Below are 14,483 nucleotides of genomic sequence, written 5' to 3' on the forward strand. Positions count from 1 at the left end.
GTCACCCAAAAGGTGATGTCGTAGAATTGAGAATAAGTTATCTACTCATATGAGACTTTAGAAAACGACTGGACATTCATATTTGAGTAAAAGGAATAATATTTGTTTTCTATAAAGGATTTAATGATTTCAGAATAGAAAATAGTTGTATGACATAACACTGGCACACATTACCACACGACGCATATATGGGCAAAGAAATAATACAACATTCAGACTGCACGAGGACAGGCTAAACTTCATATCTTTATTGTATTAAACATTGTACCGATTTTAGCCGAGATTGTTTTGAAATGTTTAGTATAGGAATATATAGGTTTTTATCATATGACGATGTCAGGATATCACCGATTAGTTTACACTAGAAAACGACTTAAAAGTCCCCCACCCACCTTTTTTCAGCAAGGCACATTTCGGACCTAAGCCTTATACGAGACTGATCCGTGAAAATGTAATCAATATTTTCACTTAATTGTTTAAAGCTAGCATGATTGCGAATATTGCGCTTTTTTGTTGTTGTTTATTTGCTCATGCATAGGTCGTAAGGAATTTACTCGCTACTAAAATCATATTTGACTGTTATTAATTCACTTTTTCAAACCCACTGTTTTGTTTTCTTGCTTCTGTCTTTTTTGTTGATTTATGTTTGTTGTTTTTGCTGTTATTTATTTTTAACACAAGATAATGAAATGCGTGACGCGAATATAAGACTAACGATGTGCATCATGTACGAAATGCATATATTTAGGAGACACGATACTAATCTGGTAGCTAATTTAATAGGAAAAATACAAAATATGGTAATTTATATCACTTGATTATGACATTTACCCTGCAACTTACAGTAAATAAATGAAAATCAATATTGACGAAAGCTTGGATTCATATGCGGATGTGTATATAGCATGCGGATGCGTGACGTGGATGCGAATATGGCATGCGGATGCGCATAATGCATGCATATGCGTGGCATTCAGATGCATATACGGCATGCGGATGCGTACATGGCAAAAGCATGTGCTTGAAAGTATTTATTTGGACACATGAGATGCGGAAAAATATGGTCAAGTTTTGTTTTGATGATAAATGCAGTGTGTGCCTGAAATCAATTGTAATTGCATTAGTTAGTAAATGTAATGAAAATTTCCATTGGTTAAACGCTTGGTCAGGTCAAGCTTCGTTTATTTCTGTATAAATTCTACGGACGACTACTTTAGAACAACTTCTGTAGAAAGAGTCACGTGCAAAGTAACTAATGTAAGCATTGATAAACAGGGCATACACACTGCACGCCGTTAAAATGAAATAAAAAAATGTTGTTGGGTTTATATCGTATTCTAAAAATTGAATAATTTGATTTTGATTGAATGAAATAACGTGTTTTTGTCCGAAAATAACTCATTCTTTTTTTAAATCTGAAGAAAATAATGTTGCTTATACGCTAGATCCTGGTTATTCACTGTGGCTGGTTACAAATATAATTACAAATATACATAAATGGATATTTGGATTGGGAGGGGAAGGGGGCCAGTGGCTAACATTATAACAATTGGACCCATTGTCCTATAATATAAGACGCCTAATTTGACAGTTACGATGTGGGGATGGGGTGGGTCAGATATAGACCCCGCCCATCCCCTATCGTAAATGTCACTATTTGATGACTTTTGACTCTTGGACTCCCATTACTATAACCATTTAATAGATGCTCTTACTTTTATTTGCAAAATAACCCTGTAAATAACCTACCAGATTACAAGTCAATGTTGCAATAATAAAATATAAAGAATTGAAATTAAAACAATCTTATGTTGTTTTTTATTAGTGTCTATAAACTGTCAGATGCCGACCCACACATCTTACGTAACACCCTTTGGATATGTTATCGTTTCAAATACTGTTACTGAATTTGAATTGTATCAGTTTCAATGCTTGATCAAATAACGCCAAGCAATGAGACAGAGAGAGGAATGATGCAGTAGACGAGATAAGACGAAGTGGCCGGTACAAGGTACAGGCGCACAAACTTTCCCTGTTTTACAAGTAAATGATGACGATGGCTATCAGCCCCAATTGAAAATTATTATTTCCTATTCCAGTCCCACTGAAAGAAATTGACGTGTATGTGACAATCAATGGCTTTGTGGCAAATATTCAGTCTACATCGCTGTATGTTAATAATGAAGGATCCCCAATAGAGGCCATTTTTACGTTTCCTTTGGACGACCAGAGTGCTGTGTACAAGTTTGAGGCTGACATTGATGGTAGACACGTGACTGCTGAGTGCCATGAAAAAGGAAAGGTAACAAATGAAGTTAGGATTAAAAAAATCTAAGATCAATCTAAGCTCATTTTCTTCTCCATTGTACTCGTCTAATGTTGGGTAGTTTATCTTAATATTTTGGTTCTTGTCAATTTAATCATATAAGTCGTAATTTGAGAGAACCAACTTTTGGTTGCACACGTTGAGAATTAACAATTTAATGCGATCTCTGAATTGATGAAAATCATATGTATTTTCATTGGGTCTTTTACATTTATTTTATTGTTGTGCTTTTCTCTTCTTTTTGGTTAATAACTTGTTTCTCTGGTTACAATTTTCCATGACCTGCCCGATATATTAGGCCAAAGAAATTTATGACGACGCCATGGCTTTTGGGCATACGGCCATGCTGCTTGAAGAGGATGAGAGCGCTGGTGATATCTTCAGCTGCAAACTTGGAAATTTGCCTTCAAAATCAGAGGCGAAGATTTTCATTGGTTTTGCAACAGAATTAGATTTGGAACCCGATGGAAAAGTAAAGTTCACTCTTCCTGCAGTTCTAAATCCCCGCTACTCACCAGGTGAGGATAATAATAATCCGAATCGATAGAGTTACTTGCTTGCCTTACATCAATAGTTGAAATTTCCTAACCTTCGTTGGAGATTTAAGGTTCCTTGAAATCAAGAGAGCTCAGGAAAATGTTTAAAAATTGCCGTTAAATTCATAAGCGTAGTGACTCTAGATATGTAAGAAGGAGTAGAAAAACACCACAAACTGATATTAAATTTATAAGCTTTTTGACTCTAAATTAATTTAGAGGATGAGAACAAAACTGCACATATCACCATTACATTTGTATGGTTTGTGATACTTTGTTTCGAAGGAGTGCTATGATACGGTTTGCATCATAACCTTCTTCTCATCTCTAGCTATGAGAAGGGATTACTCATAAGTTAAGAAATATCTGTTCCCATGGTTAGAGAGAGAAAGAGAGAGAGAGAAGAAGGAGTTCGGGCTCTCTAACAAGGATGTCACCAATAACCGTGCAGATAATGCTACATCTTGGAGAATGAGGTACGGAATCGCTGTAAGGAAAATACAGCGCTGTTCTGACTCGAGGAATGAACTTTTTATTGATATATATAATGCTACATTCTAAAGATATGTTTATAAAGGCTTTATATTTAAAATACAAGAAATACGTATAAAATTACACTTTCCCATTGAGCTTACCAACTTCATTGTATAATTTCTGCCTTTTAGAATGTAATACAGATAGTTTAAATCTCGATTACTTCATGAGTATAAAAATAAATGGTTGCTATTAATTAAACAATCATTTTGATGAAATGTATTTTACAAAATTTAAAATAGAATACTAATTTGGAATAGGTTACTAAACATTACTCACTATTACCTAAAGAATCTTTCCAATTAAATCTAAGCATGAAGCTGGTATCGAATTCCCCTTTTCCAATAATACATACCACAAATACAATTAAACATTCCATTATGTTATAATATAAAATATAAAGAACTCACAAAAAATGTTGGAAATTATGAATGTTACCGTTAAAGTCTCAAATATTAAAAAGTGCCCATTCTTTGAAGAAGATTGCGAACACAGACGATTCTTACCTGTAAGGAAAAGACAGAGCTGTTCTGACCCGAGGAACGAACTAAACCATCGTAATCCCGCTTCTCTGTTTATACAGTGTTTGGTTTCGTTCAGTCCAGTCAGAACAAGACCTTGACCTTTCCCAGGAAAATCGTTTGAACCGTCTACCTCACTCATCCATTATTGATATAATGATTTGTCTGTTCAGCATCTTCCCCCCAGATCTAAATTGCTGACATTTAGATACGAGCGAAATGTATTTTATGTTAACAATTGTTTACCTTTAGATACGAGCGCAGTGTATTTTATGCTAACAATTGTTGACATTTAGGTACGAGCGAAATGTATTTTATGGATTTCTGCACCTGTTCGTAAAGCGCGATCTTTTATAAAATAGCATATAGTTATATTAAACAAATATATGAAATTTATGTCAATATATTTTAGTGGGAAATTTCAATATAATTTAATGAAAAAATAATTTTAATACAATTTGAATCTTAATACTTTTACTTAAACGCTCTGTCCTAACAGGATTATCAGACATCAGATATTATTCAACATGTGACCGACATGTAGAATTATATATATATATATATATATATATATATATATATATATATATATATATATATATATATATATATATATATATCTTTGCGTTAGGTCTTCATAAATTTTAACGTATATGAAGCAAAAAAAATTGAAAAGAATAGTAAGTAACAATTGACGTTCGTAATAGCTCATTCAAAGTGTAACGTGCTTGTAAATTTACATATATCGCTACTCCTATTTATATGGATTGACACTGTTTTGTACAAAGTACAAAGAACATCTGTGTAAGTTTACGTATATGATTACTCTTTTTTCACAAGGGCCTACAATCTTTCGTACAAAGCATATGTGTAACTTTAGTGTCTTGTTACTCTTTTTCATAAGAGGGCTCAAAGTCTTGTACAAAGTAAAAAGCATCTGTGTAAATGTACATGTCTTATCTCTCTTTTTTATGAAATGGGGCAATTCTTCTAGAAAACACAACGCAGCTGTGTAACTTGACGTGTCTGGTTACTCATTTTCATAAAATGAGTCAATGTGTTATACAAAGTAAAAAGTATCTGTGCTGTGTAAATTTACTTTTATAGTTGCTCTTTTTCATAAGAGGGGTAAATGTCTGGTATAAAGTGCCTGTGTATATTTCACAAAAGGTCCGTATGTCTTGTACAACCAGAAAAGCATATATATATATATATATATATATATATATATATATATATATATATATATATATATATATATATATATATATATATATATATACATTTAATGTCTCGTTAAACGTTCTCAGTTAATGTCTTGTACAAAGTATAAAGTGTCTCCTTCTCATAAATGGGTTCATTGTATCATACAAAGTTCAAGCATTGATGTAACTGTACGTGTCTCGTGACTTAGTTTCATCCGAAGGATCAGTGTGTGTGTGTGTGTGTGTGTGTGTGTGTGTGTGTGATTTGGATTTTTAACGTAGCTTTAACAATGTTTCAGTCATATTGCTAGGATGTCTGCACTGTGGCAGTTTATAGTGATGTCTAGCACTGGGGCATCATTCCGCAGACATGTAGCATGATGTCCCACCTAGTCACATTATCCTGACACCAGGCCGACCAGCCCTAACCTCTTAATGCAGTGCGCCAAGCGAGGTAGCTGTTAGTACCATTTTTGTAAGTCTTTGATATGACTATACCGGGAATAGAACCCACGACCTCTCGCATCCGAGGTGGATGCTCTAACCACTAGACCACCGGAGAGGTCGAAGGATCAATGTATCCTACAAATTGCAAAGCAATTGTGTAACTTTACCTGCCTAATGCATGTCTTGTACAAACTGTACATCAGTTCTATATTGAAATATGTTCATTGTAGCTGCAGGTGGCTTAACACCAGCAGGCAAAGCTAGATATGCCACCGGTGATGCTATACCCTACAAGCTAAACTTCCAGCTGACAGTAAGGGGTCCACAAAAGATCAAGGGTATACTGGGGCCGAAAGACAAACTAAACGTGGATTATTCAGAGGTCCAAAAAGTTGCTAAGGTAAATGCTTACATAACAAATCTGCATGTGAAGGAAGAGAGAGGTAACTGCATGTCCGATCATAAATTTATAATAAAGTATTTTTAATATTTAAACGAAAAATAAGCCAGTTGCTCTTTATTCTTGGAGTTAATTATAGATGTTTATAGGTTGCAGCTTCATCCTGGCCTTATATTTCAGATGGAGCGTTTGATATGGTCTATATTTTAGCTCGCCTCAAAAATGTACATGTCAGCCATAGTTCTATCGCTGGTATCGGTATTAACATCCTCACTGATTAAGGCATATGTGAACCTGCTATGAATGTCACCCATTCTTTCTTCGTATGTCCCATGCATAAGTTTGTTTAGTCGTTATAATACTACAAATCCAGGCGTCATGAAGACTGGGGGTGGGTGGGTAACCTTTACATGTACATTGATTGCACATAGTTTGTTATGCGTTTAGCTCAGATTGTTTGCATGCTATACATATTGTTACACATGGAATGATGAAACTTGGTGAAAGAATGTGTCATAATTTGTACTAATTCTTTATCCCAAACGTTAGTTACTGTAACCTTTAATCCATGATTCACTAAATGTTTTGCATTTATTTCTCAAGCATTTGTCACAACAGAATCTTGAAATTAGATGCTTGAATGCACCTCTCTTAATTCCAGCTCCTTACCATAGAAGAACGTTAGTGTGACCTACATTAAATTTTCATTTATGTCATGAGTTTTGCATCCTGTTTATTCTTATCTTGCTCCGACACACACACACACAGTCTCTCTCTCTCTCTCTCTCTCTCTCGAATTAAACTGGGATTGGGGATATATCTTGATGAATATTGTTATCTCACCACAGAAGCAGGTTACTGTGCCAGTATGTAACGCTTCAACAAATTCAGTTTAACTATGTGTCTTAAGATTATTCCTCAAGCTTTGTTCACGAAACTAGATAATTCAATTCATATCTGCAGATATTTCATTCTTATTACGTAAGACTTTTACCGTAGCCTACATTTATCCTTTAACTGACATAGATACAGATTTTGCTTTAGCTGATGACCAAGTAGTATTTTGGCACCATATATCTCTGTCAAATAGTATTCCCAAGTTGGTAAAGGGATTTGTCTTCTTGAAAACTACACCCTTAGCACAGACGTCGGTCACTGTGGCACATATGTGATTCTTCTGTCTTGATTTCATTCACAATCATTGTTTATGCCAGAATTGTCAATCGTTATACCAAATCAAGGGTTTGACAACCTTTTCGGCCAAGGGCCAGATTGCATTTTCCAAAACCACTCGAGGGCCGCAAACACTAATTTCTTTAATATAATTACTGTTCACGGGCCATATTTCTGTGTTGCTTTAATTTTCCATGAGGGCCGGACAAAACACGTTCTCGGGTCAGATGCGGCCAGCGGGCCAGGGTTGTGCACCTCTGATCCAGATAATTATGTACCTCTATATGAGCACTATATATACCCTTGCTTAAAATGTCCTTAAGAGCACTTCCACGTTTCAGTAGGAGGTCAGTACCGAACATATTTTATGCATCCCCGCCTTTGATTAAGCCTCGAGTTTGATGTTCGTTTCTCAGGCTCTGTTCGTGAATGAACCATAAACGTGAAGAAATTTATGTATCTTTGCTGCTGCCACCCTTTCACAACAAAAGAATTTCATCAAGACCTCTTTTTCATATACTGAATTAGCTTCAAATTTTAAGTTTCACTCATGATCAGATGATTCATTGTCTTATTACATGCGCACAGTCCTTCATAGAACCACGAAACATCACGCGTGGATGCATCTTAATAAGTCGAAATATATTTGTGCCAACAAACGTTGCGTTGCCTTTCAAGCTCATTTTATTTCTTCACAGTTTGAATTAAACGTCCATTTATTTGGTGTTCTTTATGTTCCCATCATGAAACTTGATAATTGGTTTCATCTCTATTAATTCTAGACCACTAAATCCAAGGATGTCCACTGATAAGTCACAACTGCATGTTACATTGATTCTGGCCAGTGCAGATTGCAGTAGGAATAAATATAATTTTTCAGTGGTCAGTTGAATATTTTAGTTACTATATTTTATATATTTTGATATTTTAAGCAGAGCGGGTTAACTCTGTATTGTGAATGAATCTAGGTGTTAGGTGAGTGGACTGCATGCTCGTATTCTTTTCATGCAAGGCCTCAGGTGCTGTGATTAATCAAGGCAAATATTGATGAATCAGCTTTGTACTGCTGGCTGTCATAGTACTCAGTAAGAAACACTATTCAAGGAGTGAAGAAAGATAATAGCATTTTATGGAGATTGTGTGAACAGACCTAAAGACAATTACTACAAAACCAACATTTATCTGTTGTTGTTTTGTTTTTTTTTTATCAACCTCTTCCATTTATATTGTTATTAAAGAATACAAACATTCACTATATTATAGATGCCCTGTAATAGTAGATAGATGGGTGGATCAGTGGATAGGCTGGAGGGTGATTACACAATTTCTTAGCATATTACTGGATATTTAATCGCAATAAAGTGTTTAAATTTTCAATTTTAAATTGATTGATTGTTCAGCTGTAACCTTATATGTTTGCTGAAGTAACATTTGTTTAAAATGCGGTCCAAAATAGTTTTTGTCTCAATTGAATTTTTGCTATCACTACTCGATATTGCATATGTGAACACGTGGTGAATTTGGTTTAAACAAAGTTTTAGTCAAGAAGTGTTGTGGTCAATACACCATGCATCAGTATCTTTACTATCAATTTATTCTGCTTCTTACCTCTCCAGTATGAAAGTACTATCATTACTGTTAGTAGTAGTAATAGTAGGTCCTTTTACAGCAAACTCATGGAAACATGTATACATTTTTATCCTGTTTCTCAGTACAAATTGTGTCCCGGATGTAAAGATGAGAAGCGATATAAAATGCGTCATTGCAGATGGTGTCTTATTTAACCCCCAACACTTCATAGCGTTGTACGTAACTAGGTCACATTTCAGTATTATCAACCTTTTAGCTTGGACCTGAACAATTATCAAATTGTAAATCTGCCGACTCTCAAGAAGAATCATTCAATATTTCGATATAATCTTTCCGAGGATCAGTGATATTCAAGATCATATCGATATTGATGCGGAGAATCACCAGGGTCAAATATAATCCGTTTTAAGATTAATGACCAATACATTGAGTTACAAAATTAAAGAGTTTAGTTGGTTATCATGATTCGTGTCCTGTTTGTTTATTTAAAAATGATACCGAGTCAAGTGTTGCTCTAAATTCAAACACAACATTTTTTTTTACCTTTATCAAAATAATTGACTATTACATGGTTACGCAGTTGAAGGTACAACTGATGCAAATGATTGAGTTTTCCGAGTCGCAGCATGCTTCTTGTTTATATTTTAAGGTTACCCTGGCTGAAACGTTTAAGTTTGACCATGACCTCAGTGTACTGGTTGAATATGAATCTTGCAACGTACCGCAGATTGTATTGGAAAAAGGGGACCCACATTCAGGTACCAGCTAAATTCCCTCATGTTATTTATATCATCAAAGCTAGTAAACAGACTTCATGTATGGTATGGTCTGCTTTAATTATATATATATATATATATATATATATATATATATATATATATATATATATATATATATATATATATATATATATATATATATATATATATATAAGAGCAAGATTAATACAGTGATACCTTAATATAATGATGTGTTTGAATACCTTCAATGTTTAATGTGCTAAAGAGAAGGCCGCTTTATTCTGGGACATTATACTATTTAATGTTACAAAGATGCTTTTCATTCTAATAATAGTACATCATTAAAATAAGTGCAGTGCTGTTCTGAGACTTTGTTGCAATTGTATAAATATGAACCTTGTATGAACTAAAAGTAAAGTTTAATTTTGACCTTAACATTCTTCAGGCAGCACGTGGATTATGGGTCAAATATTATTGAATGTTAGTATGTTAGTATATTCATGCACGTCTGTTTTCCGGCAATTGTTAAGGTCCTCGTATGGTTTTTATTTTCATTGCTTGATGAGGCTACTAGAATAAGGCTCCGTAAAGCATCTAATCAGAAAATGTATTACGTTTACAAGGTTTCTTTCACCTGTGTTTCACTATACAGCGTTCAATGAAAAGTTGCCACAATGTCATTGCAAGAATGATTTGAAAATAATGCCTTCTATTTACATACCAAGAACTGCACAACATATACAATAAATAGTATTTCACAATCTGAAATAACAATTTAATATTTGTTTTGCTACGGCCCCGTTCCAATAAAACTTGCCATCTTGAGTATGTACGGACCCATGTCACTTCTTAAATTATTAAAAACAATCAAATATAATCTCACAAATATGACATGTTTATATTAATCCTCATGTTTCAAGTGTCATTTTTCGTGAAATGTCTTTGTGTTTGACTGATAGATTTCATTCCAAACATGGGGTGAAATGCTAAAGATTGTCCACAGCTTAATGTAACCTATACATTTGAATTAGATGACTGGTCTCAAATATATTATCTCTTTCTCAATCAAAATAACGTATGATACAAAACATTATCCTTTTGTCGTATAGCAGCCGGATACAATTCGCTTAGCAAATACATTAAAAGCTGTAAACTATTACCGACGTGCACCCACTCGATTATTTTAGGAGGTCTGTTGAAGGAAGATGTTTTAATGGTGAACTTTTTCCTGGAGCCACCAGCCCAAATTCCAAAGACAAATCCAGGAGAATTCATCTTCATCATTGACAGATCAGGTTAGATAAGAACTTTCACGCTCATCTCATGACTGATGTTACAGTGTATCATATATTATCTTTCTCTACATATATGCATTATTCTTTGTTTGTGGGTATGTCTGTTCTTCTAACATTTCGTCCAACCATCTTTTCATTACAGATTGCCAGTTACTTGTTATAATATCAAATGACATGTTCATCTTTATAATTTTCTAAATCCATTGCAGGAGATCATGAAATAAAGGCTTGTAAACACTCTCTTGTAATCTACTATTCAAGATGGGCACAGAAATGAAAACGTATATACCACATATGTAAGAAAAGGCTTAACTCTCACCCCAATATAAAGTCGACAATGACATATTTTGCAAGTTGTAAAATGGCAACTTGATTTTCGTATCTGTTTTGCTGTCCTGACGTTGCTTTACAAATTAAATCATACTAAATGTGTTCACATTGACAAAGAAATCTATTCAGCTAGTGCGTTAAAAGCCTTTGTTCAATGGTAAACAAGTTATACCGAAATTTTACATTGTGTTTTTTGTTTAAATTGTATGACATGTCGAAGACACAAAACTGTTTATTTTTTATAGTAAATATAATTGCATATAATTTGTTACATCTCAAAAACTATGTAATTGCATACAATTCATTTTGAAATTCAGTGATGTTCCCTATATGGACACCATGCTTGATTGATGTCTGTCTTTGAAAATCGATCATGTATTTAATACTTATATTTGAATCACATATTTTGTACTTTTTGCAAAGTAAAATATGCTTGTGAGATAACAAAAATATGTTTTTGATTAAACGTTTTATCATGAGAAAAATATATGTACCATTGAAAGTTATCTTACAAGGGGCCTGCAATATCATATCTTTGTGGTGAATATGAAAATCACATTCAAGATCTTGTTTTTAGTCAAAACTATCGAATATGACTTTAAATACATTTTCAGAAATGTTCCTGATCTTCACTGGTACTTGCTTTAGCAACTCCTTTGTTGGAATGAATGTGCATATAGATTTGTTTCTGTCCGCTGGTTGTTCGTAGCAAACGTTACAAAACTGATTATCATGCCTATTTTATTTGGCACATATTGTACAGAGGAATCTTTCTTGTTCGTATATGATTATAATGAGTAGAATATAATAAAGATTATCAAAAGGACACTTTTGCCTCTACATATACTGATAGGCATGCAAGAAAATAATTATTAATTATTAATTAATTATGCCCTTTGCTGATACAGGAACGGGAAAGAAAATTGGCCTAAATTTATTGTGTGTCAGATATATGATGTCCCTGAGGGTTGGAATTTCTGTTTTAGGAAGCATGGGAGGAGACAAGATGCAGAGTGCCAAGGAGACGCTTCTTTTATTCTTAAAGAGTCTTCCTGTGAATTGTTATTTCAACGTAATTTCATTTGGTTCTCATTTTGAAAGCCTGTTTCAGGAGTAAGTAAATGAAGCTGGATATAACTATAATAATTGGAACACCGTAAGATACTTTTATTATCAGATCCGCTAGTCATGTGCTATAATTGAAATATATCAGGATGAATAAATGTTATTCTAAGATAAAAGATGGAAATATGTATCTCTAATTTAACCTTAGCAAGAAAGTATTTTTGCTTTTCTATTTACTTTGTATAGAATTTGTAATCAACATTCAACACGCTTCTTATGTTCGTTGTCTTTTTGAGCGTTTTTGTGTTGTCTTTAAGTGATCTAAATAAAAAAATTACTTGGACAATAAAAATGCCGTGTCACATACCATTATCAGGTCTAACTATTTTTGTAGCTCTTTGTTGACATCTTTGCATATCCAGGTTTTAAGATGTTGACGTGTGTGCTTTTACTCATGAAAATTAATTTGATATATTCCATGACCAGACAGTGCATATTATATCATCCGACATTCCTCAGTGGCAAGTCAAGGTTGCAGCTAGGGAAAACGTTACTTGTCCTGCTTCACTATTCAAGTTTTATAAAATTTGGAGTTACAGAGAATAACGTCTTGTAAATCTACCTGATTTTTCTGCAAATATTGTTTATATGTTCCATACCACCACAACTTCGACAAAAGTTCTCTCTCTTCGCCCTTCATTTAACTGTCAACTCTTGCAAATATCTAATTGTGTTTAAACCGCTGGAGATATCGTGTACACTTTGTTACGAATCACAGCTATGATCCTCACTTCTCCAATTCCAAGATTAGATTCAGAGAAAAATAAAATTATAGTTTTGAAAACTTTTCTTTGTATGGACTGTAAATTGTTAACTACTGGAGATATTGTCAGTGGAGCTTAACCCAGGAAGCTATAATTAAAACTGTTGAAATTAAAGGACATTGCAATAGAAGATATAATTTGGTTACATAATTCACAAGGACCTGTGCCTATCTTGGGTCTTTAACGTTTTGACGATAAGCAAATATTTTGATAAATTTCAACAATACGTAAAGTCATTCGTGGTGTCTTATTTATTTTGAAAATTGGGTACGAAGACTTAGTAAAACTCTTTTCTGCTGATGAGATATTTTATTATTCAGAGTCAAATGAACATGGAAATTAATTCCATCGTGACAGTAGAATTGACTTGAATTTTAAATTTCTCCTAGTCAACAGTGTGTGCTGATGTTTGCTCATGATTGGACAAACATTAATTCCCAAGTTATTAAGGTGTTATAAAAAAGCTGTGGTATTGCCATTTATCTGTACAGTCTTGATTTCTCAATGATCGTCAAATCGGAAAAGATGTCTTTACTGGCCACTGCATCTCAGATTCATTGAAAAGTGTTAGTAGTAACATGTACAAAATTTTCAATTACTCTGTAACTTTATAACTATATTTTCTGACCACGTTTTGTGTATGCAGCCGTATCAGGAAGAGTCGTAATATGTGAAGTGATTCCGCATTCTGTCGCCAGGTCCACGCTGAGTTGGGGATGAATGGAGAAGGGAAAATGGGATGGAATATGCATTGAAAAGGATGGGAGTATTTGATATTGTGAAAATATATTTCCTTGAGGTAATCGGTTTAGGATAAAATGATTTTAATATAAACGCCAATTAAGTGCGTCGTTTGATATATATATATATATATATATATATATATATATATATATATATATATATATATATATATATATATATATATAATGAATTGTTCTTCTACCAAACAACAGAGGAAGTCAAAAATACAATGAGGAAAACCTTAAGAAAGCAGAAGAGCTCCAGAGAAAAATGAATTCTGATATGGGAGGCACGGAAATACTCCAACCACTAGAGCACGTTTTCAAACAGAAACTTATAGAGAATTACCCGAGACAGGTCAGAATCATTTTAGCAAAAGTTATTGATATTGTGAATTGAAACATTTATAGTTCTTTATTTAAGACAAAACAAGAGTACACCAAACGGATTTATTGATTTATGTTATTTTCGCTCACGCTATATGCATAAAGGTGAACATACTTCTAAATGAAGATTCGGTTGGTTCGGCTTGATAGACAAGCTTAATGATGAAGACATGGATAATAGTTTAGAATTTCACATCATGTAAGTTTAAATGTGTAAGCCGTACTAAAGAAAAAATATCCAGAATCGCTCATTACAGAGTTCTTAGACATTGTGTAGTCATAATATATCAGTGTCATACCTTTACGGTTTGGTCATAGTTGTTATACAATTCTCACTTTGGAGAATATTTCATCGAAAGTTCCACGA

General features: G+C 33.7%; 1 protein-coding gene across 1 annotated transcript in view; it reads left to right on the top strand.

Annotated features, from left to right (window-relative positions):
• LOC149787030 (von Willebrand factor A domain-containing protein 5A-like) overlaps positions 1-14,483 on the top strand; it is a 51,779-nt gene that overhangs the window by 18,188 nt on the left and 19,108 nt on the right. The window contains exons 2-8 of the mRNA XM_089977577.1: positions 2,100-2,302; positions 2,625-2,844; positions 5,800-5,969; positions 9,382-9,490; positions 10,660-10,767; positions 12,084-12,210; positions 13,943-14,087. Of these exons, the coding sequence (XP_089833703.1) occupies positions 2,100-2,302; positions 2,625-2,844; positions 5,800-5,969; positions 9,382-9,490; positions 10,660-10,767; positions 12,084-12,210; positions 13,943-14,087 (1,082 nt within the window). The remainder of the gene's footprint in view (positions 1-2,099; positions 2,303-2,624; positions 2,845-5,799; positions 5,970-9,381; positions 9,491-10,659; positions 10,768-12,083; positions 12,211-13,942; positions 14,088-14,483) is intronic.

Source organism: Sinohyriopsis cumingii, chromosome 12 (assembly GCF_028554795.1).
Source record: "Sinohyriopsis cumingii isolate HCF-2022 chromosome 12, ASM2855479v2, whole genome shotgun sequence".
Classification (NCBI taxonomy): Eukaryota; Metazoa; Mollusca; class Bivalvia; order Unionida; family Unionidae; genus Sinohyriopsis; species Sinohyriopsis cumingii.